Below are 27,918 nucleotides of genomic sequence, written 5' to 3' on the forward strand. Positions count from 1 at the left end.
TTTGACCAGTTTTGGTCGCCTTGACTCGCTTATTGAAAAAAAAATGTAGCAGACTGGACCGGCCCATCGGAACGATGCCCAGTATGCCAAATGGCCAGTCTACCCCTGTGAACCACAGATTTCCACATGTCATGATTCACATGACACCAAAAGGCTCAAAAAAGGATATCCAACAGCTGTGAAGGCTCAGCCTGCTCCAGCTGGCTCTGTCATTCTTTTGTTTAGCCTCAGGAAGTCAAAGCTTGTTCAGACAGCTTTGACACTATGCACAGACCCAGGCTATGATAGCATGCTGCACATAAGCTATGACATGCTTACTGTGTAAAAGTTTCTGACCCGATGTTTGGTGGATATCACTGCAGGTGCTACAGCAGGTGTGGCCCTTTGTCGGCCAGTATCTAGAAAAGCTCCTCATGGACACCATCGCTCCCTCCATCAGAGCCTCAAGCGCTCACCTCCAGACTCTCAGCTTCACCAAAGTGGACATGGGAAACAAGGTGATGACCAAGAGTTTAGCTCGACCATGACTCTGAACTAGAAATAATTGCAGATAAAAATTACATTTGTTTTTGTGTTTTGCTCAGGCCATGAAAGTTGTAGGAATCAAGGCTCACACAGAAAACGACAAAGGCCAAGTTCTCCTGGATCTCTATATCAGGTCACTATTTGTCCCACACTTGCTTTACATTCCTTTTGTTTGGAGCTTTACTTGCAACAACATTTTGTTTTTGCATCTGCAGCTACATTGGTAATGTAGAGATCAACGTAGAAGTGAAAAGATATTTCTGCAAAGCGGGAGTCAAAGGAATACAGGTAAACGGGTCAGTCGTTGTAACATAAAGAAAATGAGGTAAGACTTTACTTGAAGTTTTATACATCCCTGACATTACGTTGTCATTAGCATGAATAAGGTGTCATGAAAGCTGTCATTAAAGGCACACCGTGGACTTTTACACATAAAGAGTAGACCCATATGAGCTATGTTAAATGATTCCTCTGGCCAGTATACAGCGCTTGACAGTATCAATGCTCCGAGTGGGGCTTCCCACTTGAAATACCGACCATGTAAGTTTGGAGGGATGTACCTTCTTTGGCCAGGTCATGTGACCTGAAGAATGCCTGGAGAACGTATCGCTTTATGGCAGTCACGTGACCACAGGCTTGGATATATATACTGTTGTTCCTACATGACGTCACAACATACTGGCATTTCACGAGCGGGCGCCATTGCTGTGGGCAGCTGAAACGAGTTTAGCCTCTGTTTACAGCCATAAGAGCACAATATGGTCATCGTGTTAATGGTGCACTAATTGATTCGATAGTTCAGTTAAACGTGGATTCTTTAGTAGGGGAATTCAGCAAGTCAGATATGTAACTGACGCCCCCGGCCGCCGCGCCGACCCTCGGCAAGGGAGGTTGACGACGGCGGTTAGAGCCAATCCTTATCCCGAAGTTACAGGTCAACTACTGTCTGCATACATAATCAAAAGACGAAAGGAGGCTGGGCCGACTGACTGGCCACTAGGGGCGCTTGCGTGAAAGTTCCCAGTCTAGTGCCCCTAGTGGCAAAAAGTTGCACAGTGTGCCTTTAAGTGTCGTTGTTAAATTATGACACCTTTGGTGCTATGTTGGCATTTTTTGTGTTAGATGGAGGGATCTAGTGGGGTTAAGTAGGGTTAGGGTTTGAGGTTAGGGTAACAAGCAACACTTAATGACAGCCTTCATGACACCTTATTCATGCTAATGACAGGTGTCATGTCATGATAATGACAGCCTAATGTCAGCCTTTATGTATAGAATTTCAAGTAAAGTGTTCCCGAAAATGAAAGGCTATATTTCTGTATCACACATGTACATGTACTCATGTTCTCCGTCTTTGTCCTTAGCTGAACGGGATGATGCGTGTGATTCTGGAGCCTCTGATTGGTGACGTGCCCATCGTAGGTGCAGTCAGCATGTTCTTCATCCGCAGGCCTGTATGTCCTGAAAACTGCACCGTCACCCTCTGCCTATCATTGATCACAGTGTAGCCTCGGTTGCTTTTTATTGTATTGATTTCTCATCAATCCTGATAGAGTTTCTGTGCTTCCTTTCTATCCTCTTCTCCCAGAAACTCGACATCAACTGGACTGGACTCACCAATTTATTGGACATTCCTGGCCTCAAGTAAGGCCATTAGTATGCATGTTGTCATAGCGTGTGTTTATTTTACTCTGTACGTTACCAATGCTTTTCCCTCTCATGGCAGTGTGATGTCAGACAGCATGATTATGGATGCCATTGCCTCCTTCTTGGTGTTGCCCAACCGCCTGGTGGTCCCACTGGTTCCTGGCTTGCACGTGGCTCAGCTTCGCTCCCCGTTGCCGAGGGTGAGGCTAACTGCACCTACATCTTACGACATTATTTTAAATCTAAGGAAACAGTATTCATCTATCACTCTTTAACGTCAGGGTGTAGTACGTATCCACTTGTTGGAGGCTCAGAATCTGGCAGCGAAGGACAACTATGTGAAAGGGATGATGGCTGGCCTGTCTGACCCTTATGCCATTTTAAGAGTCGGCCCTCAAACCTTTACCTCCCACCACGTTGACAACACCGACTCCCCTAAGTGGGGTGAGATGTATGAGGTGAGTGGGAAAGACGCTGAGGTTTACTTTTCTCATTCATGTGCTTTCAAACCAACCTCAAAGAGCTTGCGGTCAGATTCCATTTTCACGCTTCTGTCAGTCGACATGTCCTTATGTGTATCCTGTACATCAGGTCATAGTCCATGAAGTCCCTGGTCAGGAGTTGGAAGTGGAGGTTTATGACAAAGATCCAGACCAGGATGATTTCCTGGGCAGGTAAATATCCATCACTCTGTCTCATACGCATCTTTGTTTCTCTCATACTGTATGTTACTATTCCTCATTCATTATTCTCTCTCCATGAACAGATTCAAGATCCTTCTATAAGATTGTTTATTTATGTTTAACTCTTCCAGTTTTTTTATTCATTATCTCTATTACACTTCTCCTCTATTTAGGACCAAAGTGGATTTGGGTATTGTGAAGAAGTCCATAGCGGTAGATGATGTGAGTAAAACAGTCTCAATCATGTGAATCACAGATCATTGAACTTTCCTTTTCCACTGTAGGTCATTTACACCATTATACATTACATCCAAGGCTTTAAATTCACTTTTTAGATAACCAGCCAGCATGGCTAGTAGATTCTTAAAGTTACCAGCCAACCAGATTTTCCACCAGCCAAATGTTTTCCCAGTGTAAATAAACTACATTATGAGCCACAGAATAGATTTAAGTGTTCACGTTTCTTTAAATAGTTTTTGTTTTAGTTGATTGCAGAAATATATTAAAATGGTAAAAATCTAAACATTTAATTTAAAAGCAATGTTGTAACAATGTCTAAAAGGTGCAATATGGGTGAACCTTTTATAAAGCATATTCTCATAACTTAATAAACAAATCCCTGGAACACTGTTTGAAGTTAGAAAGAACAGAAGTAATTAGTACTAAGAGCTACATGTACAGTAGAGAAAACATGTTTTACTAACATGCATGCTTAATGTAAACAAATCCCACTCCCCACAAACTATATTGTGCACATTTTAAAGGTGAACAAATGCTCGAATACCACCCACTCACGACCCGACATCCATTTAGTATTAAAATACCTCAATTTCTTCTTCTTTTCAGATCCTCTTTCATCTACATGTTCCCCTGTGTCAGCAGCAGCCTTCCTTTTTTTGTAGTTCAGGTTTTTCAACACCCGATAAATATCTCCACATGTTTGTTTGTTTTTCCCAGCTAATTTTACTACTTAATTTCAGATTCTATTGTTTGTTTTGCGCCGTTCTGTTTTTCTTCTCAGATACCAAACCATAACAATCACGCTAACGTAAGCACGTAACCAATTGTTGAATGGCACGTCACGACATAGTGTTCATGGGAAATGTAGGATTAGTAAAACAAGCAGTGTTGCCAGATACACATTATGTTATTTCTTGGCGGAAAAGAGCCCAATCTGGCAACAATGACTTTCTGCAGCCTGCCGATTCAAACAGGTGTTTGGTGTTTCTATTATACCCCAATAACATGACAAAATGGGCCTGAACCCATAACTTAGCAGACTTCTGTGATATCATACATTTTAACAAACACCAGCTTTTTTTTAAAACATGTCTATACATCTCTGAGCTCATGCTATTTAAATCCAAACTTAAAACACACGTATTTCAAAAAAACCTTTGGCACCACATTTTTTGGCGGTTCCATTGGTTTTCCTGTGTTTTATTTTATTTTTTCAATACATTTTAAAAACTTCAAGCAATAGTTTCCAGACAGAAAAACAAAACAATGAAGCACTATCATCAACATCAGAGGCACTACAGAGCTGCAGACAAGAGACAAAACTAAGAATATATTTAGTACAACATGATATATTTCACTTCCAGTTTTGTGATTGTGTAAAAAAAAAAACAAAAAAAAAAACTAATTTGTGGCTGAAAATTGAAATAAAAAGATGCCAAAAAGACTTTTACAGTAACTGTGCACCCAGACATGCAGGACAGGGGCTCTCCAGGACCAGATTTGGGAACCTCTGGTAAAACCAATGCTGAGGACTTAAATTATCATCTTTTCCGATGAAAAGATGATAATTCTGGTGAGGAACAGAACCCAAGCAGCTTGTGAAATATCCACAGTCAGTCATGATTTGGGGTGTAATGTTCTATTCTGTTCCTCACCAGTCTTCCTCCAAACCCTTGGACCTTTATTCATGAATGAAAGGAACACTTCACTTTCATCAAAAAAGAGGACCTTGGACCACTGGCCAACAGTCCAGTCCTTCTTCTCCTCTTTTTTTCTGCAAAAACTTTTGTGGGTTTTATGAGCTGGAAGACCAAATTATTTAAAAAATAAACAAATAAATACTTGAAATCATTTAAATTGTGGGCCCTGAGTCTATAATCTATGAAAGTTTAACTTTTTGAATGGAATTAAGGGAATTAAAGAACTTTTCCATGATATTCTAATTTTTTGGAATGGGTCTGTATGTGTAGGGCATTCTCTCAGTGTTAGAGGAAGACTATTCCACAGGTTCTTTAATGGCTAAACTAATGGCTACCATTCATTGTGATTTCTAGTCTAGTTTTGCTTACTATCTGGGCCCCAAAATAAGATTTAATGCTGATCACACAATTTTATAAAAATATGAAGCGTACTCAGCCCGCTCTCACTGATACACAAAAGACACCTATCCATCTATAACGCCTGGAGCGTTGAAATGCTATTTCAACTGGATGGATTGACATCAAGTGTGCATGTTGCCACGTGTTTGTGCTGACTTGCAAATTCTGGAGGAGTCAAAATTATAATCCTGCTGCTGAAGCCGAGTTTCATTAAAAGACTGTCTGAAAAAGTCAAATGCAAACTGATATGCTTTAGTGCTGCGGTTCGCTACTGATATGACTTAACATAAGCCCTTTAAGACTAACTGCAACTCAAATGTAGGACATGCACATAGGCTGCAGGCAGATGCAATACCACTGTTAATCACAGAAGTAGCTGATTTCATCCAGCAATGTAAAACAGACAGATCAAAAAGGGCAATTGTTAGAGAACGTATATATAAATACAGTGTATTGGCAGTGCTTACATTCTGGAAAAACTCTGTTTGGAAAACTACATTACCTTCAAAATAAAAGCACAGGATCTTTTGTCTGCAAGACATTTAGGGAAGTTTAGTTCACACACTGAGCTGTTATTTCAGAGTTCATGTCTGTTGATCTGACAGGAAAAACTAATAAAAATCACTTGAATTTAAAATTATTGATGGAATGTGAGATATTAAGGTTGTGTGGTGAGTCACTAGTAAAAAAACAAGTGATTAGTGTTTGAAGTGTAAAATATGGCTTTGGGAGAGAGAGTTTGTCTTTAATACCCATATAATTTATATAACTATATATATTTTAGAAGTTTTATAATTCACTGAATCGCTATAGCTTATATAAGCACAATGATTACTGAGTCCAAATAGACTAAAATATGCTATCATTGAATATATATGACATTTAAAAATTTAAACTTAATCTTTAAATATAATATGCTAAGTGAGAATGCTTTATGCTGAAATGCCAAGACTGGTTTACAACAAACATTTCACGTGATTTTACATGAATTTCTATTGTGGAGAACTTCATAAGACACATTAAAAGACATATCGCTGCTGCCATTGCAAAAGGGGAGGGGCCAAGCTGAATTTGCATTTCAACCCTCTTAAACTCAATTTTCCATTCATTTCTGTTGAGGATTCATGCATGGCAACGTTTGGCTCAGACATATTCACAGGGGGCCAACCGTTACAGATGTTTTTTCTACACTAGTATGTGTGTTTTAAAGATGTCCCAATGGAAATGAATGGGGGAAAAAACTATGATATTTAAAAAGTACAAATGTCTTTGTGTTGCTGCACAGCACTTACTGTATGTCACTGAGCAGCTGCAGTTTCTGTTTAAATTTCTTCATTCTCACTAATGAACTGTTTGGTTTACAGTGGTTTACATTGAAGGATACGCCTTCTGGTCGGGTTCATATCAGACTGGAGTGGTTGGCCCTGCTACCTAACACAGATCGACTGGATCAGGTTCGAATCTCTACATCAGATTGCTGCACAAATGCACCACTTTATCAACAGAGCTCAACTCATTTAAAAGCTCTCGTTTACAGTCGATCTTTTAAACTGTGGATAATCTGTGTTCAGATCCTGAAGAGGAACGAGAGTGTGACGAGCAAAGCTGGCGACCCTCCCTCCTCAGCCATCTTGGTTGTGTATCTGGATAAGGCTGAGGCACTTCCTGTGAGTCAAATATCTCTGTGCTCCGTGCCCACAGTTATGCCTAGAGCTGCTTCCTGTGCGTGGGTAAACCGCAGCAGAGGAGTAAATACCAACTCCTTCACATGCAGCATGTTACCACTTTAGTTAGTTCTATGTGTGTATGTGTAACATGACCAAATGGTGTTAAACACACACGCCGGCTCTGCTACTTTCTGCTGTCATACGGTGCTTAGTAATAGGAAGTGAGTCATTACAGATGAATACTTCTGAATTTTTGCCATGCGTGCATTAAAGTGCACAATGTAAGGTTACTGTATTTAGGCTGTTGCCATGTGACCTTGCACACAGTCTTATTCACTTCAGCAATGTGCGGCCTGCACAGATGATAAGTCTATTTATTCTGCTGCACTGGGTCACAGGATAGCAACCCCCACATGGCTCATTGTGCATTCACACTTTGTGTATTTTTAGATGAAAAAGGGAAACAAGGAGCCCAATCCCATGGTGCAGCTGTCCGTGCAAGACATTACAAGAGAGAGCAAGGTATGACACGTCTCTGTCAAAGCCTGTCAAAGTGCTGGAGGCTGTGCTTCCTGTTTCTCATTTAAAGTTATTGCTTTTCCTCAGACTTGTTACACAACCATGAATCCAGAATGGGAGGAGGCCTTTACTTTCTTCATTCAGGATCCACACAAACAGGACATAGACATTCAGGTATCTGATTACAGAAGTGAACACAAAAAAGCTGTTCTCATAAGTATGTTGCAATCTGATCGTGCTGCGTGTGCTTCAGGTGAAAGATGCAGACCGTGTGCAGGCACTGGGAAGTCTGTCCATCCCCTTGTCCCGTCTCATGTCCAGTTCCAGTCTCTCTCTGGACCAATGGTTCCAGCTGGACAACTCAGGATCAGCCAGTCGCATTTATATTAATGCTGTTCTCAGGGTAAACACACATTGATATTTTCTGCACTGTGCTACTGAGACTGTTCGTAACCTCATATAAATCCTATTTTTTCTTTAACTTCTAACTGTTTTTACGACTTCTCCGTTCCTACTCCATCATAGGTCCTGTGGTTGGATGAAGAGAGAATTTCTTCAGATATTTCTACTAACACAGCATCTGGATTATCCAAACAGCTGCCCCAGCAGACTTCCCCTCACCCCAGCTTCGCCACTGAGGTAAAAAACACTTTTAAGACATATATGTGCAACAAAAACTGTAATTCAAGAAGTTCATTTGATGAAGCAGTTCCTGCAGTGACTTATCGGTTAGGTATTTAATCATGCGTTTAGGAAACTGACTGAGAATACTTATATTTGAATAATGATTTATTTATTTATAATCCTGTTATTTTCTGTCACTGTATGTTTTGTGTAAGTGACGTTTATCACCTAAAATTTATTAAATATGGGTTTTGTAAAAGAATAGACAACATTTGGAAGAGGTATGGAACACAGCACAATAAGCAATAATAACTCCAATAATACACAAAACGACAGAGAAATACACCAAATGACTTAAAAAACAAACAAAATGTAATAAAAATACACTAAACAGCACCAGAAATTCACAAAATGACAACAAAAATACATTAAAGGACAGTGAAATCACACCTAATGACTCCCAAATTACACAAAATTACACAAAAACTACATAAAATGACAACAAAATTATACAAAATGACTGTAGAAGATACACAATACACAGAAATAGTAGTGTGACGATACGGCGATATATCACGATATTTTTTCACACAATCGATATTGATATAAACCTAAGCTAAAACCTTTTCTGCTTTTTCACTAAAATGTACAGGTAGGTCTTCACAGAAATTTTGTCACTGTTTGTTGACGAAACCTATATATTGTTTACTGGAATATTGTACTATAATGGTGTCACTGGTAAGAAAGACCCTATTTTTTGTTTACAGAAAGCACTATTGGAGATACTTATTCATTTACATTGGTATGTTGACACTTATTTACAGAAATGTTGCACTATAATAGTGTCACTGTTCATAGGACACTTTTTCAATTTATTGACTTTCAGAGATATAAAATAAAAATTTGTATTTTTTCACTTAATCTTTTTTTTCTTACGTCATAAATTTTCGTAGATTGATTTCTAACCAAGTAATTGATAATCGCAGTATCGTCATATCGTGCGATAATAGTTATTGTGAGCTTTGTATCACGTATCGTAAGGTACCCAGAGTTCCCACCCATACACAGAAAATCTGATAATGCAGTTCTTGAATCACACAAACTCATTTTTGTGACCCCCGCTGAGATAATGGTTGTCCATATTTGTTTTATGGTTATTTATTTTCCTTATTGGTTTTTTGTTGTGGTTTCCTTCAGGGCCTGCTCAGAATTCATCTGCTGGCAGGCCAGAACCTGGTGCCAAAAGATAACCTGATGGGGGGCATGGTCAAAGGAAAGAGCGACCCTTATGTCAAGATCAACATTGGAGGTGAAACGTTCACAAGTCGTGTGATTAAGGCCAATCTGAACCCCACCTGGAATGAGATGTATGAGGTAAACCAATGTCAACAGAAATATTTAGCTTAATTTATGCTAAATTCTATTGTAAAAAGTCTGTTCATTTTAAAAATACTTGATTATGATATATATGAAATTAAATACTATATTACATTAAATAAAATGAAGATGACTAAAAGTGTGTAAAGATTAAACCACTAAGATTAGAATACTTACAATGAATATACAACAACTTAAACACGGACACAGACATTGGAAATTGAAGAAAGATAGGGTATATATTTTTTTTTATAGCTGATAGATAGTTAGCATGATGGGGTACAACAGCCTGGTTACAGTCAACGATGACCATGAAAAGCTGTAAATGGCCTGATATGCAGACATGGATCAGTGAGGAGGAGGAACAGCAGGTGTTTATAGAAATCCACAGAAAAGCAGTGAATTGTGTGAAGATTTGCATGCCTTTATTGTCACGTTTGTGAATGGTGTCGACCCAAATGCAAGGAGAGATGGAGGCAGAATGCAGGCATAGCGTTCCTTGAACCAGTCCATGTTTATTTCTAACAAAAATCCAAAAAGGCAGCACGAAGATATCAGGGAACAAAATGCAGCAGGACATGAGGGTAGACATTGACATTAACAATGATCCAGCAGCCATACTGTGTCCAAGCACTCAGCTAAATAGTGAGGGAAGCTGATTGGGAACGGGCCACACCTGGGTGGAAACATGAGAGAGCTAATCAGTCACCAACCAAGCACACAGACATCACTGGGGGTGGAGCCACAAGCAGGAATCCCTGAAACACAGACAAGAGTTAAACACAGGAGGCCAGACTCACAGAATAAACAAATACACAAAATAACTGAAAGAGGACCCCTAAGGCTAAACAGAACCTGACATAACCCCCCCTTAAGGAGCGGGTTCCAAACGCTCAAACAGGGAGGGTGGTGGACCCGGAGAAGGGTCCATACAAAATGTTCCCCCAAAAACCAGACTAGGGAACAATGGTCCGGGGGTCTGCCGGGCGGCAGGCCATACAGGACTGAGAGAGCTGATCGGGCGGTCTGCAGGACGGACAGGACGAGGGACCGACGCTCAGGCGAGGAGCAGGATTCCGGCGGCCTCCCATGAGGCGGCGCAGGCGACCTCCTTGGCGAGACAGACGAGACCACCTGGCGAGACAGCCGGCGGTTGCGGCCGGGTGCTGGGGGACTCAGGGACGCTAGCCTGGAAGCTGGGGAACTGGGCCTTCTTTTTGGACCAACCTCTTTTACTTTGCAGTCTCCAGGGTCCTCCAGAATCCAGTCGAGTCCCCAAGTAGGGGTCCCTGACAGGATCCTCCTCAGTCAAAATCCTGCCCGCCCTGGCCTCACGGAAGAGGCTTGGAATTACAAAATCCTCTCCACAAAGTTCTTCTTCGCTGGGTCCACTGTTGGCTAGATCATTCTGACACGATTTGTTGATGGTGTGGACCCAAATGCAAGGAGAGATGGAGGCAGAATGCAGGCATAGCGTTCCTTGAACCAGTCCATGTTTATTTCTCCATCAAAACCAAAATCCAAAAAGGCAGCACGAAGAAATCAGGGAGCAGGGAACAAAACGCAGCAGGACATGAGGAGGGTAGACATTAACAATGATCAGTCACCAACCAAGCACACAGACATCACTGGGATTGGAGCCACAAGCAGGAATACCTGAAACACAGACAAGAGTTAAACACAGGAGGCCAGACTCACAGAATAAACAAAGACACAAAATAACTGAAAGAGGACCCCTAAGGCTAAACAGAACCTGACATAACCCCCCCTTAAGGAGCGGGTTCCAAACGCTCAAACAGGGAGGGTGGTGGACCCGGAGAAGGGTCCATACAAAATGTTCCCCCAAAAACCAGACTGGGGAACAATGGTCCGGGGGTCTGCCGGGCGGCAGGCCATACAGGACTGAGAGAGCTGATCGGGCGGTCTGCAGGACGGACAGGACGAGGGACCGACGCTCAGGCGAGGAGCAGGATTCCGGCGGCCTCCCATGAGGCGGCGCAGGCGACCTCCTTGGCGAGACAGACGAGACCACCTGGCGAGACAGCCGGCGGTTGAGGCCGGGTGCTGGGGGACTCAGGGACGCTAGCCTGGAAGCTGGGGAACTGGGCCTTCTTTTTGGACCAACCTCTTTTACTATGCAGTCTCCAGGGTCCTCCAGAATCCAGTCGAGTCCCCAAGTAGGGGTCCCTGACAGGATCCTCCTCAGTCAAAATCCTGCCCGCCCTGGCCTCACGGAAGAGGCTTTGGAATTACAAAATCCTCTCCACAAAGTTCTTCTTCGCTGGGTCCACTGTTGGCTAGATCATTCTGACACGATTTGTTGATGGTGTGGACCCAAATGCAAGGAGAGATGGAGGCAGAATGCAGGCATAGCGTTCCTTGAACCAGTCCATGTTTATTTCTCCATCAAAACCAAATTCCAAAAAGGCAGCACGAAGAAATCAGGGAGCAGGGAACAAAACGCAGCAGGACATGAGGAGGGTAGACATTAACAATGATCAGTCACCAACCAAGCACACAGACATCACTGGGATTGGAGCCACAAGCAGGAATACCTGAAACACAGACAAGAGTTAAACACAGGAGGCCAGACTCACAGAATAAACAAAGACACAAAATAACTGAAAGAGGACCCCTAAGGCTAAACAGAACCTGACATAACCCCCCCTTAAGGAGCGGGTTCCAAACGCTCAAACAGGGAGGGTGGTGGACCCGGAGAAGGGTCCATACAAAATGTTCCCCCAAAAACCAGACTGGGGAACAATGGTCCGGGGGTCTGCCGGGCGGCAGGCCATACAGGACTGAGAGAGCTGATCGGGCGGTCTGCAGGACGGACAGGACGAGGGACCGACGCTCAGGCGAGGAGCAGGATTCCGACGGCCTCCCATGAGGCGGCGCAGGCGACCTCCTTGGCGAGACAGACGAGACCACCTGGCGAGACAGCCGGCGGTTGTGGCCAGGTGCTGGGGGACTCAGGGACGCTAGCCTGGAAGCTGGGGAACTGGGCCTTCTTTTTGGACCAACCTCTTTTACTTTGCAGTCTCCAGGGTCCTCCAGAATCCAGTCGAGTCCCCAAGTAGGGGTCTCTGACAGGATCCTCCTCAGTCAAAATCCTGCCCGCCCTGGCCTCACGGAAGAGGCTTTGGAATTACAAAATCCTCTCCACAAAGTTCTTCTTCGCTGGGTCCACTGTTGGCTAGATCATTCTGACACGATTTGTTGATGGTGTGGACCCAAATGCAAGGAGAGATGGAGGCAGAATGCAGGCATAGCGTTCCTTGAACCAGTCCATGTTTATTTCTCCATCAAAACCAAAATCCAAAAAGGCAGCACGAAGAAATCAGGGAGCAGGGAACAAAACGCAGCAGGACATGAGGAGGGTAGACATTAACAATGATCAGTCACCAACCAAGCACACAGACATCACTGGGATTGGAGCCACAAGCAGGAATACCTGAAACACAGACAAGAGTTAAACACAGGAGGCCAGACTCAGAGAATAAACAAAGACACAAAATAACTGAAATATGACCCCTAAGGCTAAACAACAGAACCTGACATTTATTGATGATTTGCACTTTCTTCAGCCAATAGCGTATCTGGCAGTAAAATAGGCACGCTATTGGCTAAAGTGCCAAAGTTAATATTGGTTTAAGAGATTAATCGAGGCATGTTTGAAATACTGTATGTCTTTGTTTGCTGTCAGGTGATTCTGAGCCAGCTCCCAGGCCAAGAGCTGCACTTGGAGGTGTTTGATAAAGACATGGACATGAAGGATGATTTCATGGGCAGGTAACTGTCATTAATTCTGACATTTTGATCAATTTCACCATCTAATTTTGTCCTTATCAACATGCAGGTTGAAGATAAAGCTTAGGGACATCATTGATTCCCAGTACACTGATCAGGTGAGTGAACATCATTATGAACCTGTTTTAGTACAGCAAAGTGCAATTGTGAAAGAGTTTGAAAAAGTCATTTTCCCCACGTCTCAGTGGTACACACTCAGTGATGTGAAGTCCGGTCGAATCCATGTGATACTGGAATGGCTTCCCACAGCCTCAGATTCAGAAAGCCTGGATCAGGTGAGTTCTCCCAAACCAAGCTTTGGGTTCATGAATACTGCTTTGTGCTAATGTTGGTTCACGCTCGTCAGGTTCTTCAGTTTTACTCCAGACAGTCCTTCCAGAACAAGGCGGTTCCCTCAGCAGGTCTACTCTTTGTGTTTGTGGAGCAGGCAGATGGTCTACCTGTGAGTGTTTGATGCTCCTGTTATACATCAAATGGTGACCAGAAAAAATATTAACAGCTATATTTTGAGCAAATTGTGTCGTTTGTCTTTCTGCAGGTAAAGAAAAGTGGGAAAGATCCAAAAGTGGGAGCAGAGATCACTCTTGGAGACTTTTCTCGTAAAACGACAGTAAGACCAAAGATTGTGTTGTGTGTCATGGTTTGAACAGAAACACAGCCTGCATCCGTCTGTTTACAGGTGTGTGACCGCACAACATCTCCTCAGTGGAATGAGGCTTTCTGCTTCCTGGTTGTTGACCCCAGAGAGGAGATCCTTGTTGTAAAGGTAGGAGTGACAAAGGCTTACAGTGAGGCTTTATTTAATTTTTAGAAGAAGGCTCAAGACCAAAGTGAAGCAACCAAAACTCTGTGTCTTCATACACAACAAACTCAATGAGCATATAATAATTGTATTACAATTTAAAACAACACATGGAAAACGCTTTTATGTGACTTTTACGTCCAATAAAAGTCACCCATTAGAAATAATGGGGTCAAATCTCAACTCAGACAAATGCTCATTTATTGTGAGTACTTCAGGGATATAATTTCGGTTTCCCCAGCTCTCCCACACCTGGACACTGCCTATTGGGTCCCTGGTTGTTCCAATCAAAGAGCTGCTATCAGAGCCAGAGCTGGTCCTGGACCAGTGGTTTCATCTGGATGGAGCCTCACCAGAGAGTCAGATTCTGCTCAGGACTGAACTCAAGGTTTGATCAGTTCCTTCTGAATGCACTGTTTAAAGCAAAATGTCATCGTTATTATGGTATATATCTCCTCCTCCCATCTTTATTTATCTGTTTCTATACAATGCCACTTTGCATTTTCATGGCAATGCTCTTTCAATTATAAAAACATGTTATTAATCTTATGTGCAGATGCTGATTCCTAGCAAATGTCCTACTGGCCGGGACAAAGCTACAGTCTCCTCTGTGGCCAACACCCCTGCTGCCCAGTTTAAACAGGAGACAGATCCATTGCTCAGGTGAGACTCAGGAACGTTGAAAGATCTCAACTGTCGCTCACAACTGTTGTATTTTCAGGTCAAGCTCAGTGGACACCCCTCCTGTGGAGACTCTTGTTTCTTCAGTGATTTCAAAAGAAGATGTGGATGTAAAGGAGGCGTCACCTGTTGTAGCTGAAGATGAAGAACCACAGAGCCCTGCCATGATTCTGCCCCCTCATACAGCTCCAGATATTGACTTTGCCAGTGAGGTAAAATACACATGAAACAGGAAGTGATGTGATAAAATCTATACAAATGAAGCACAGTTAAAGACCTTCCTTTCAGGGTTTGCTGAGAATCATTCTAATGGAAGCCCAAAACCTGGTGGCCAAAGATAACAAGATGGGAGGTATGGTGAAAGGCAAAAGTGACCCTTATGCCAAGATCAGTGTGGACGGTTTGGGATTCAAGAGTAAAGTGATCAAGGAGGATCTCAACCCGGTGTGGAATGAGATGTATGAGGTAGGAGGCATCAGTGAACGATCATTGAACATATTGTATTTCTGCTTGATAAAGGTTATTGTGAGCACGTTCCTTCTGCTGTTTGTGAACGGCATTCTCTTAAGGTTTAACTTCGTTCAAGATTTCTGTCTAAAAAGTGTCTGTTAACAGTATTCTGCAGCATAGAATGGTCTCCTTGAGGGTTTTACTATTTTAAATTGTAATTTGTTTGTAGAACCTGCCTGTCATATTTTTCCATTACTGCTTTATTTAGGTTCCTTTTTAGTATGGATTAAAAGGACTTTGGTGTGAATTGTTTCCAGGTTTCGGAAATTATTGAAATGTAAAAATATTTGCACTTTAACAAGGACTACTGTCCTGTTTTGGTTTTAATCATTTCTTATTAAAAAGTCTATTCAAGCAGCAAGTTTTTCCTCCTGTTTCTGAGAATATACTGTAGGGTGGCAACAATGGGCAGATGCCTGTATTCCAATCACAAATGCTTGTAGCAACATATTGAATAAAAAAAAAAAAAAAATCTGCTTTTGGAACGAAACACTTAGTTCAAAAGTGTTGATTATGAAAAGAACTAGTTAATTTCAAAATTGGTGAACTGAACTTCAGTGTTGGGAGTAACTAGTTCTTTTTGTAATGTATTACAGTAATATAGATAGTAATATATAAAACTTAGACCCATGTTATTCAAACACTATCAGTGTGATATATTTATTGTTCTGAACCAAAAGTAACTCAAAGTAGTGTTACTTAAAAAACAGTAATATTGTAATACAAATATATTACATTTTTATCCCAGTAACTAGTAATAAAAATATATTACAAGTTTAGAGTAACTTACCCAACACTGCTGAACTTTTCCAACGCGGGGCATCATGAATGACATGTCATGTGTTTATCAGGTGGTGCTGAGGCCTCAGGCTGGACAGGAGGTGCAGGTGGAGCTGTTTGACAAAGACATGGACCAAGATGACTTCCTGGGCAGGTCAGGACCTTATACAACATATCTAGTATAGATTACTAGTCTTGTCAGTTTATATCATTATTTCATGTCCCTCATTTATTAAAAACTCTAGGAGAGAGCCAGTACATAAGTAACGCGGGACAAAAGTAACAATTGTTAGACTGTTTTCCAATATGGCTGCATCTTTCATGAAATGTTTTAAATATTATGTTGAGAAAAATTTAACAAATGATAAACTAATTAAAAAAAATCATAAATAAATAAAAGAGAATAGTAAAAAGCCATCCAAGTCTATACTTTACTGTTGACTTTTAATCAATGGAAACAATGAAAAGTAAGTTTTTTGGGGGTGCTTTTTGGTTATTGAGAGAGTGCATCACTTACGAGTCAGGACATTGTTTTTCATTTTAGTTTCTCTCCATGTGTTATATACTTCCCGACTCTGAGACAAAAGTACCAATGCACCACGTCCGGTTAATGTCATGTTACTTCACAGTCATTAATTGATCAATATAGCACCTGGTATTGACAGACCACACATGAAAGTATGGTAGTCTATTACAATAAATGGAAAAATAATATCAGTGTGTGATGTAGTCTTTTATAATAATGCTTGTTTTAAAACTGTTCTTTTTTTCTATGTTGAGGATCTTGAAATGTGCGCGTTATGCTCCACAGTACAGCCATTTTGGTCACTAATTACTGAGAAACTCTCAGGATTCCTCTATCTCCATATGGATAGGAGACCTGACGATGTTTCATATTCCCACAAGTCTATCGCAATCTATCCTTGCTGCACTCACCATAGCTAAAAAAAAAAAAAACAATATTAGTGAGTTGGAAAGATAAAAAAAATCATCCACCAATGGCAAAATCTCATCATATTATTAATTGCAGTGGAAAATATGTCTGCTCTCAGAAAAAATTAAATAACCTGCTTTGAGGAATGTTGGATTCCTTTTTTTTTTAACTGCATTGAATCTTAATTTCTAGAAAAAAAGATTTAAAAAAAAAGATCTTGCCGTTGATCACACATAGTATGCTGCTGACCTGAATGTCCCTTCTTTCCTTCAGATTTAAAACCAGTGTGGCTGACATTATCCGCTCCCAGTATTCAGACCAGGTGGAGTGTACTGTGCAGTTTCTCCACATTCTTGTTTCACATCCTGGGATTCATTGAATGAGTGTCTTTGTTTCAGTGGTACACCCTGCAGGATGTGAAGTCTGGCCGTGTCCATCTGATACTGGAGTGGGTCCCAGCAGTGTCCCACAATAAAAGCCTGGACCATGTAAGTCAGACAGTCATTTTTATTATTTACCAAGTAAATTATTTTACTTCCATCATTAGTTATCAGAGGATTTCAAGCGTTTCTCCTTTGACTATAACAGGTGATGCAGCTGAGTTCGTTGCAGTCTTACCAGAACAAGGCCGTCCCCTCAGCAGCTCTGCTGTTTGTATATCTGGACAGAGCAGATTCATTGCCTGTACGTTCCCTGTAATATGAGACGCTATAATTAGTGTGCAATAGCAGAAAAAGGCAGTGATTTAGAAACTTGGAAACGAGAGTTCTTTAATCATACAAATGGTTATGCAATGATTACAGTGATCACTGATTTCTCTCATGGTGTTTGTTGTGTTTAGTTTAAGAAAAGTGGAAAAGAGCCAAAGGCTGGGGCTGAGCTTGTACTCAACAACACAACCTACAAAACTAAGGTATGGTACTAAAACACACACACGCACACACACACACACACACACACACACACACACACACACAGACACATATTTGTCATGAAAAATCTAAGTGGCTCCAAGTAGATTTTTTTGTGATAAAATTTGAATTTTTTTTTTGGCATAAAATGTTAGCCATCATGAATAAATACACATATATGCACACACTGCACCTTAGTCTAATTTTAATGGAAGCCCATTTCCTCCACAAAAAAAAAAAAAAAAAACACCAAGGAAAGTCATGACTTTCTTTCTCATAATTATGACTTTCTATCTCATAATTATGACTTTCTTTCTCATAATTATATCTTTCCTCATTGATTTTTTGTTTTTTTTGTTTTTTAGTCACGGAAACAGGCTTCCATAAATTTTAGTACTTAGGTTATGATTTCAGTATTTAGAATTTGGTTTTAGTCTCAGCATTTTTAATTATTATTCACAAGGTCACTTTAACTGCTGTTTTATACAAGCACTTTGACGGCTGCTGTAGACTATGCGTGTATGTGTAGTATGGGAGATGTGTATGTTTTTAACCGGATCCTGGAGAAATATTTTCTCATCTTGTCTGCGCTACTATGTATGTTTGGCAAAATTACAATAAAGCCTGATTTAAATCAGAATCAACTTTAATGGCCATGTATGTTATACACTCTCTCTAACAATGTAAACATTAAATAATAGCAACTAGAAAATATAAACAGTAATTAAGGACTAATATGTGCAAAACTAAATAGGATAATGTAACAAGATAATAAGATAATAATAATAGGATAATAGTGCAGTAGTGCAGTGATGAGTAGTGCAAAAGGGATGATGGTTTAAACATGAGTTAATTCTATTTCAGTATTTACAATGAAGAGTGAAGGTGAACATTTAAATGACATAGTATACGTATCTGTACATTCACAGTGACAGTTTGGTTCCAGGGTTCTTACATGTGTAGTTCCAGAGTTATTATTACACAGCAACAGTGATTTGATTTGAAATAGCACATAAAAATAAAAGAAAGTGACAAAATAAAACAAAAAAACAAACTCCACATAAGGAATAACAGCCACCATCACGAAGGTGAACAAAAGCTGCTCCAAGCCTCCATCGCCGCATACTTTGCACTGTAAATGTGAGCAGAATGTGTTATAATTATATTATTATTTTTCAATTACTTAAACTATACTTACTGATTCAATAATACACTGTATATGGTTAGTGCATACAACTTGGTATATTGTTGGTATTTTTCCCTGGTATAATACTACCTCCCTACTCCACCAATATAACTACTAAAGTCCGTAAAAGAGTGGAGAAGAGTGAATAAAGATAGTGGTGTAAGAGGGTTGGAGCTGATCTGAACTGTAGAACAAAAACAAAGGATGCACAGAGTATCTTAATACAAAGTGGGTTTGAACAATTTCCATTAATTAGAAGCATGACAGGATTAATATGTCCGTCCACAGCCCCTTCTCCCCCTCCTGTACGCCCCCATCAAGGCTCCATCTAAAGCCACGCCCCAGCAAGCTTTAATATCAGACGTGCCTGACAAGAATGCATCTGATTGGTTCTTTCCATTCAGACCTAATGGCAGGGATTGGTCAGAGTTTTTACAGGATTCCAGCTGCTACAGAGGTCTTTTAGTTCCTTTTTCTAAATACAGAATGTATTGACTACTCACAGGATGGAAGGAACATTTCACCCAGAATACAAAAAGTGTTTCTGAGCAATATTGCAGACTCCACCTTGAAATGAAAATACTATTATAATTGATAGTAATGTTTTTGATCTATTCATGTCTCTGCTGCAGATCAGAAGTCATTATTTAATGAATCACTATTAATCCTAAATGCACCTCAGGGACATCTGTAAGCATGACTCATGTGAGGAATAAGCTTTTTGATTTGGAAAATTAGAGAAACCATGATAAACAGATGAATAGCAATATTAAAGTGGGTATTAGTTTTACTATAAAGCTCAATTCTTTGTTTTGCTCTATAAAATGTGTGAACAGTGTTGTTTGAATGTGTCTGTTTATTTAAAAATAATTGTGTTATTTCTACTACTCCCTTTGTTTCAAAGGTGTGTGAGCGATCCAGATCCCCACAGTGGAATGAGTCGTTCTACTTCCTGGTTCAGGACCCCAGTCAGGAAATGCTCATAGTGAAGGTGGGTGTTCTAAAGATTACACATCAGATGCATTTGTTACCTAAATAATAGAGTCTGACAGAGGTTTGTACATGTGCTCGCGTGTCTTTAGCTGTCCAGTGCCTGGGACCAGCCGATGGGATCCCTGGTGCTTCCTGTGAGAGAACTGCTCGCTGTGCCACAACTGGTTCTGGACCAGTGGATGCATTTAGACGGAGCTTTACCTGAAAGTCAGATCCTCATGAGAGCTGAACTCAAGGTACAGAAAGGGAAATTACACAGCCTGTGAGGAACTTTTAGAGAAATAATGATTTTTTTTTCATAACAGATCCTCAACTCGCGAATGACTGAAGTCCCTCAGCCATCTGTAACTGATTCAGTAACAGAAGACATGATTGTTCCCACTGAAGAGGAGGAGCGAGAGGAGAGCGATCAGCTGATAGTAGATACGTGAGTCAGTAGTGTTGGCATACATGACGGTTTTAGAGTAGTAGAGACCAGTCCAGGTATGGGCTGTGACACTGCTTTGTCCTTTCAGTGCTGCAGCACCACAACCATCCTCAGAGGAAGTCACCACAGATCAACCAGCTGATCTTTACACGATCACCAATACGTTCCCCACTGCTGACGTGAGTCTCTTCTTGTAAACTTTAAAGCTACTGCAGACGATAACTTTCTATCAGATAAAGACTACGGCTGTGTTCGAAAAGGTATTCTCCGTACTATGCACCACAAACTCAATGAGTATATACTGTCTACTATATACAGTACTATAAGCAGGGCTTTAAATTCACTTTATAGATCACTAGCAGATTCTTAAAGTTACCAGCCAACCAGATTTTCCACCAGCCACATTTTTTTCCTGCAAAAATAAACTACATTATGAGCCACAGAATAGATTTAAGCATTCATGTTTCTTTAAAAAGTTTTTATTTTTGTTGAATACAAAATACATTAAAATGGTACACATAAACATTTAATTTAAAAGCAATGTTGTAACAATGCCTAAAAGGTGCAATATGGAACTTTGGGTGAACCTTTTATAAAAAATATTCTCATAACTTAATAAACAAACTTAACTCAGATGAAAATTGAATCCCTGGAACACTGTTTGAAGTTAGAAAGAACAGAAGTAATTACATGTACAGTAGAGAAAACATGTTTTACTAACATGCATGCTTAATGTAAACAAATCCCACTCCCCACAAACTATATTGTGCACATTTTAAAGGTGAACAAATGCTCGAATACCAGCCACTCACGACCCGACATCCATTTAGTATTAAAATACCTCAATTTCTTCTTCTTTTCAGATCCTCTTTCATCTACATGTTCCCCTGTGTCAGCAGCAGCCTTCCTTTTTTTGTAGTTCAGGTTTTTCAACACCCGATAAATATCTCCACATACAACTTAATTTCAGCTCCTATTGTTTGTTTTTTGCGCTGTTCCGTTTGTCTTCTCAGATACCAAACCATAACAATCACGCTAACATAAGCACGTAGCCAATTGTGGAATGACACGTCACAACACATTGGTCATGGGAAATGTAGGATTAGTACAACCAGCAGTGTTGCCAGATATACATTACATTGGCGAGTGTTCATTTAAAGCCCTGACTATAAGTATGGTTAGGAGGAGGACCTTTTCCACTGAAGTATACTTTGAAGTTTCCCATGATGCATTTCAAACCGACAATAAAACACATTTTGGAGATTTCTCCAAAACAAGAGCCCTATTTACAAAAGGGTTAGAAAATTAATTGAAGACAAGAAGAGATGCTTTTGTTTTGAAAATGGAATGTTTGACATTTAGCTTGAAGCTGGTCCCAGGACGATTTTACAGTCATTACATCATGCGGCGGTTGAGTATGACTAGTGTGTTAAGCAAAATGCTTTACAAACAAAAATGACTGGAATCACCAAAAGCACAGCTGAAGCAGGGTCGGGGCCCATAGAGACAAAAAAGGAGGCTGAGACGCGTGAGAGAAAACATGGCTAGACAGGCCACAATGAACTGGTGATGACTGGTGAAGGGACTTGGCTTTTATACTGCAGTGATTAGTAGGTGGCAAACTGGTGTGCTGATGACAGAGCAGGTGTACACTAATCAGAAGACTGAAAGGAGCAAAAAAAACCAAAGACAGCACCACTAACATATTGTTAACATAGTGTGCCACCGTGCATACATAATGTCCGGATATAGTATACTTTCTGGTATTTCTCGTGTACTGAATCCGTTAATACTATCTCATGTGAACATACTCATTTTGACGTCAGACTTAGTATGAGTAGTAGTTAGAATGCTATTTTGGACACAGCCACTGTGTAGGCCTCAGAGATCAATAATTCAAAGATAATTTTCTTAAAAAAAGATGCAAAAAATTGGAAATTGCTGCTCAAAATCTTGTTTTGATCTCCACTGTAAACACACGACTTACGTTGTCGGAAAAGTTTTTCACATTGTATTGTGGGATATGGAGTCCCGTAGACGAATGCAAATGATTAGTTTTTTTTTTTTAGCGTATCCTTACTGGGATCTCTTGTGTTTCTTTGCTGGACAAGGAGGTCAGTGATTGGCTTGACACTATTTTTGTTGTAGGTTGTTTCCACGTTACAGTATTCCCCGTAATATCACTGCACTCCATGAGACATTCACTTTGAGTAGGATTCGGATCTTTCCGTGTAAGCCCCAAAATAAACATCGCCAATGTTTTGCAGCATCTGTAAGTCCATGAAAACACCTGATATGTGTTGAGAAATGACTTTGACTTTGAGGAAATCACGTTAAGAGTGAAGTAAAAACACTTCTATGCATCTGTTTTTGGGACTCCACATCTTACAATGCAACGTGTGAAACATTTCCAACAATGTCAACAAGTGTTTACAGTGGAGATCAAAACAAACTTTCGAGCAGCACTTTCTACCTTTTACATGTTCTTTTTTTTAAATTATTGATCTATGAGGCCTACACTATGTTATCCCTTAGCAAAAAGTAGCATACTTGAAGTTAATGTTATTAAGTATGCTTGAGTATAAGTATGCCAAGTATACTATGGACCATGTGCTTGTAGCATACTAGTAAGTATACTCATTTAATAATTCTTGGGATTGAAACATTTTAGGTTTATAATAGTATACTTTAAGCATACTTTATAAGGTGATTTTAAGTTTACAAAAGTAATATATACTACTAGTATACTAGGTATATACTTCTAGTCCACATATTAGTTTATTAAAGTATACTTAGAGTAGACTTTTATTAACTAAGAATAAGTGTAAGGTTTAGTATTAAAGTATAAGTGTAAGTCTAAGTATTAATGTACTTAGTCTTAGACTATTCTTCATACTTTTCAGTATGAATAATAGTATTTTCAATATTCACTATACTTTTCTAAAGTATATAAAATATAGTATATAAAAAGTAAACTTCAAGTATACTGCCTCAGTTTTAGCATAAAAAAGTATACTTGTAGTACAAGTATAAGCTTTATTAGTAAAGTATAAGTGTGAGTCTAAGTATTAATGTACTTTGTTTTAGTCTATTCTTTATACTTTTCAGTATAAGCTAAGTATACTTCACTATACTTTTCTTAAGTGTATAAAATATAGTATATAAAAAGTACACTTCATGTATACTGCCTCAGTTTTAGTATAAAATAAGTATACTTGTAGTACACTTGAATAAACTACTTTTTGCTAAGGGATATCTAATTAAAAATGATTCTCCTTAGCAGCTTTAAGCATCATTTATGGTATTTGACACTTTGTTGATCAGCAGGAAGAAAAATCAACAGATGCCGACGAGCCCCACAGATATGGCAAAGAAGACTTTGATCCAAAACCAAAACATGCACCAGGGTGAGCAATGCTTCACAAATACAAATACAATGACAAATTGACTTTTTACAAATGTAGAAAAAAGTTATATTTGTTGTGTTGTGTGTTTGTGTAAATATAGGACTGGTTTAGACACACTTGCTCAGTCCACAGTGACAAGTCTTCCTGTTGAAGTCATGGAGTCTGCAGAGGAAACAAAGCCGACACACACAAGCCCAGCTTTGGACTTTGGTCAGGAGGTGGGTCGATGGTAGATGGTAGATTCCAAGCCACTGTAACCTAAAAACGGTGTTACATTTTGGCCAGACTTAATCAATGACCCTACGATACTGCCCACCACGCCTACCTCATGGAGGACATGCAGACTCCACACACAGAGTTAATTATTAGAACATAATATGTAAAACGTCCTATGATTTCTTCTAAACCAGTGCTCCACCACTATGGAGTTTATTTACTGAGCTGGACACATTAGCATTACACGTGCACACGCACTGGGGATTAAATCGACCACTGACCAAACAAAGAGAAATCAAGTAAAAAACTGTGTAATGTAGACAGAAACACGCAGCTCAGGGTTCAGACACTCCTTAAGTAGTGGAGGGAGGCAATCAGAGAATGAGGCACACCTGAGTGGAAACAGGAGGAAAGAGACTACTCAATCTCTCTGCACTTACACACTGACAAGACAGGATTTACTGTTAATATGTGAATTAAACTTAAAATATACAGGACTAAAATTTTAAAAAGACCTGATGTAAAACAAATCCCCCAACTGTAAAAAGCGACCTGAACTCACAACCTACGACCTACCAACACATGACTATTCCCAACAAACATGAAACTAACTAAAAAATCACCCACTGATGTCAATTTTACCTGGTGATTTTTGACTTTTTTTTTTTGAGTAAAGTAGAATATTACCTGATTATTGCAGTGTGGTCAGGTCAACTTATGTCTTGGTGCTTCGTTTATAGCTGACAAACCAAACCACCATCATGTATGCTGACAGAGTAACTCCGAGTTGCCATTTTGTATATGTTGCAGTGTATTCAATCAGCAGCAATTTATGAAGCATTGAATACCTGTATTGTTATAAAATAGAGAATAATTACCTTCTAGGGTTTGCTGAGGATCCACCTGCTGGAGGCTCAGAATCTGATTGCTAAGGATAACCTGATGGGAGGCATGGTGAAGGGCAAAAGTGACCCCTACGCCAAGATCAGTGTGGGCGGAGTCACTTTTAAAAGTCTCGTCATTAAAGAAAATCTGAACCCAACGTGGAATGAAATGTATGAGGTATGTGGACGTAAGATCAGAGAAGTGTTGGACTTTTCAGGTGAAAAACAAACAAACATAGAAATGAAATGTTTTTTTCTCTACACCAGGTCGTTGTGAGTCAACTCAGTGTCCAAGAGATCAAGTTTGAAGCATTCGATAAGGATTTAGACTCTGACGACTTCCTTGGAAGGTGTGGGTCATCTAACGTTGAGTTTTTTGTCCTTTCACGAATTTAACATTTTTAACCGATTTGAACAATTAAGGTATCAAAAAATGTTCAGAAATCTTAGGACAATTATGCTATTTGCTTTGGGTTTTTATACATTTCAACTGTTTTAGTTCTTTCCCCTTTTTTTTCTTAAAACCTTTATTTCAATCTTCTACTTTTTTTTTTTTACTGGGGTATGATTTTTAGATTCCAGATTTTAAGAGCGTGAAACATGTAAATTTAGTTTTTCCCTATAAATCATCGTAACTTCCAGAATTGTTCAACCAGAGTCACCATTTTCACCACAGTAGTAGTTATTTTTATCTAGGTGATCTGAATCACACACATTTTAAAACTAAGATGAAAGATTTTTGAAATATTCAGCCTGAAAAGCCACTCAATTCATTCAGTTTTTTCACTTTTTGACTCATTATTTGTCCCATATAATTCAATAAATACTGTATGATTCCAATAGTCTCTCACCTTTTCCTCCATTTATCAGCTTTTTCAACAATTTTTGTCTTTGTCATTTCTATTTTTTTAATGTTATCCAGACTTTTTCCTACATTTCCTGGATCTTGTGCACTGTTTCTTTCCTCTTCTTCTCAGATTTAACATCAGGCTGAATGAGGTCATCAGATCACAGTACACAGATCAGGTTAGTCCAAACCCCGCAGTGCACAGCGACACCACTCGATATGAGTTTTGTTTTTGGTGTCTGTTCCTCTGATGAAGAATAAACTGTTTGTGACCCTATTTCTGCTGCAGTGGTACACTTTGAATGATGTGAAGTCAGGACGAGTCCACTTGATACTTGAATGGGTCCCAAAAGTGTCTAATTCAGACCGACTGGATCAGGTGAGCACCCTGTCTGCAGCCTTGAATCTTCTTCATAAGTTGGACATTCTTCATTTTTCTTCCCAGTCTTTCCCATTAGGATCCCAGGCTATGATTAACAGAATAAATCAATCAGTTAATGACTAATCACAGGCTGTTGTGTCCATAATCATTCCTACGGTAGCACCGCCAGGAATAAGTATGATGTTAATCTATTTCCTGAATGAAATAGAGATTGGAGCTTTTACTAGTCATCATGCAGGAGTGATGGCAAAGGGGAGCTTAGATGTTCACCCATGATGACAGGGGTGGACAGGGGCAAAAATTCAGCCCTGGCACTTTCTATCCTGACCAGCCACTACATTGTCAGATGACACCTCATAAAAGCCGTTATTAAGTCAGTGATGCTCAACATGTGGCTCTTTATGTTTTAATTATCATTACCCCAGAAAACCTTAAAAGGGGGAACTTTTTAACCCCTTTTTGGCTATTTCCTCTGGCCATTTTTCAGACTTTAGCTCCTTTTGCCAATAAGTTCTCCTTTTTTTTTTTCAATTTTTTGTCCTTTCTTCAATTTCTTGGTCCACTTTTCATCCAAATAAGCTAACTTTTGCCCGATAAATAACACTTCTTTCCTTTTCCCTACATTTTGCCTCATTTAGTTCCAAATTTTGCCATTGTTCACTATTGTTTGTCACATTTTACTCATCTAAGCTACCCTTTTCCATTACATACCACCTGGTTCCTCTTTATCTGCCCATTGTTGGCCATTCTTGACTGCTTTTGGCCCATTTTAGTCGCTTTTTACTCTTTTCTTGCCATGTTTTTGCCAGTTTTGGACCATTTTTGGCCACCTGTTACCATATCTGCTTCCACTCTCTTCAAAAAAGACAAAAAAGTAGCGGACTGGACTGTAGATGGCCTGTCCACCCCTGCATGATGACCAGTAAAAACCAGGAAGGTGAAGGTCTTTGAGAAGTCAAAGAGAGAAGATGGAAGCCATTACTTTTTTAGTCTCTACACAGTTTGTTTGCATGTTTTGTGACATGTTGCTGTGCTTCATATATCAGGTGCTGCAGCTCCAATCTCTCCAAACCTATCAGAACAAAGCAATCTCCTCTGCAGCCTTGCTTTTTGTCCACATCGAAGCAGCGCATTCATTACCCGTGAGTCACCCTCACTTTATCTGTGCTTCAGTTCCCAGCACTGATTCTATATACCTAACAGCTTGGGTTTCACTACTTTTATAGATGAAGAAGAGCGGTAAAGAACCCAAAGCAGGAGCTGAACTGGTTCTCGGCCAGACGTCCTATAAAACCAAAGTGAGCCTCGAAAATGCAGTTATGTTAAACTTTGTATCAGCAGAGTGAAATATCATCGTTTGGTTGCTTCTTTGCAGCTGTGTGAGCGCAGTACTGCTCCTCAGTGGAATGAGGCTTTCCATTTCCTCATCACTGACCCCAAACAGATACTTGTAGTGAAGGTAATTCATTTGCATTTCCCTCGACTGTTTCTCAATCAATCACCTTCACATGCATGGGATAACATTATGATTGCTATTGCAGTTATCCAGTGGCTGGGACCAGCCAATGGGATCTCTGGTAGTTCCTGTCCGTGACCTGCTAGCAGAGCCTCAGCTGGTGCTTGACCAGTGGTTTCCTCTGGATGGCGCCTTGCCCGAGAGTTGCATCCTGTTGAGAGCCGAGCTTAAGGTGAGACAATCTGAATCCGTGTTGTACCCTTCGTTCTGTAGTTATTCAGTTTTAAAACCAAATCAAAAAGACAAAGTAACAG

General features: G+C 40.0%; 1 protein-coding gene across 2 annotated transcripts in view; it reads left to right on the forward strand.

The window, feature by feature from the left end:
* Window positions 1-27,918, forward strand: part of esyt1b (extended synaptotagmin-like protein 1b) — a 35,783-nt gene that overhangs the window by 4,771 nt on the left and 3,094 nt on the right. Inside the window, exons 3-47 of one of the 2 annotated variants that reach the window (XM_028446521.1) lie at window positions 363-497; window positions 585-658; window positions 741-813; window positions 1,887-1,976; window positions 2,111-2,166; window positions 2,249-2,369; window positions 2,451-2,627; window positions 2,761-2,843; window positions 3,026-3,074; window positions 6,556-6,645; window positions 6,763-6,858; window positions 7,309-7,380; window positions 7,465-7,551; window positions 7,631-7,780; window positions 7,903-8,016; window positions 9,199-9,375; window positions 13,085-13,170; window positions 13,238-13,286; window positions 13,374-13,463; window positions 13,535-13,630; window positions 13,727-13,798; window positions 13,868-13,954; window positions 14,232-14,378; window positions 14,547-14,653; window positions 14,712-14,883; window positions 14,960-15,136; window positions 16,033-16,115; window positions 17,169-17,217; window positions 17,294-17,383; window positions 17,484-17,579; window positions 17,737-17,808; window positions 19,897-19,983; window positions 20,075-20,221; window positions 20,291-20,412; window positions 20,501-20,591; window positions 23,737-23,819; window positions 23,920-24,037; window positions 24,921-25,097; window positions 25,187-25,269; window positions 25,897-25,945; window positions 26,056-26,145; window positions 27,195-27,290; window positions 27,375-27,446; window positions 27,524-27,607; window positions 27,690-27,836. In XM_028446521.1, coding sequence (XP_028302322.1) covers window positions 363-497; window positions 585-658; window positions 741-813; window positions 1,887-1,976; window positions 2,111-2,166; window positions 2,249-2,369; window positions 2,451-2,627; window positions 2,761-2,843; window positions 3,026-3,074; window positions 6,556-6,645; window positions 6,763-6,858; window positions 7,309-7,380; window positions 7,465-7,551; window positions 7,631-7,780; window positions 7,903-8,016; window positions 9,199-9,375; window positions 13,085-13,170; window positions 13,238-13,286; window positions 13,374-13,463; window positions 13,535-13,630; window positions 13,727-13,798; window positions 13,868-13,954; window positions 14,232-14,378; window positions 14,547-14,653; window positions 14,712-14,883; window positions 14,960-15,136; window positions 16,033-16,115; window positions 17,169-17,217; window positions 17,294-17,383; window positions 17,484-17,579; window positions 17,737-17,808; window positions 19,897-19,983; window positions 20,075-20,221; window positions 20,291-20,412; window positions 20,501-20,591; window positions 23,737-23,819; window positions 23,920-24,037; window positions 24,921-25,097; window positions 25,187-25,269; window positions 25,897-25,945; window positions 26,056-26,145; window positions 27,195-27,290; window positions 27,375-27,446; window positions 27,524-27,607; window positions 27,690-27,836 — 4,563 coding nt within the window. The remainder of the gene's footprint in view (window positions 1-362; window positions 498-584; window positions 659-740; window positions 814-1,886; window positions 1,977-2,110; window positions 2,167-2,248; window positions 2,370-2,450; window positions 2,628-2,760; window positions 2,844-3,025; window positions 3,075-6,555; window positions 6,646-6,762; window positions 6,859-7,308; window positions 7,381-7,464; window positions 7,552-7,630; window positions 7,781-7,902; window positions 8,017-9,198; window positions 9,376-13,084; window positions 13,171-13,237; window positions 13,287-13,373; window positions 13,464-13,534; window positions 13,631-13,726; window positions 13,799-13,867; window positions 13,955-14,231; window positions 14,379-14,546; window positions 14,654-14,711; window positions 14,884-14,959; window positions 15,137-16,032; window positions 16,116-17,168; window positions 17,218-17,293; window positions 17,384-17,483; window positions 17,580-17,736; window positions 17,809-19,896; window positions 19,984-20,074; window positions 20,222-20,290; window positions 20,413-20,500; window positions 20,592-23,736; window positions 23,820-23,919; window positions 24,038-24,920; window positions 25,098-25,186; window positions 25,270-25,896; window positions 25,946-26,055; window positions 26,146-27,194; window positions 27,291-27,374; window positions 27,447-27,523; window positions 27,608-27,689; window positions 27,837-27,918) is intronic. The other variant, XM_028446522.1, reaches the window with a different exon arrangement.

The sequence above is a fragment of the Gouania willdenowi genome, chromosome 5 (assembly GCF_900634775.1).
Source record: "Gouania willdenowi chromosome 5, fGouWil2.1, whole genome shotgun sequence".
Taxonomy (NCBI): Eukaryota; Metazoa; Chordata; class Actinopteri; order Blenniiformes; family Gobiesocidae; genus Gouania; species Gouania willdenowi.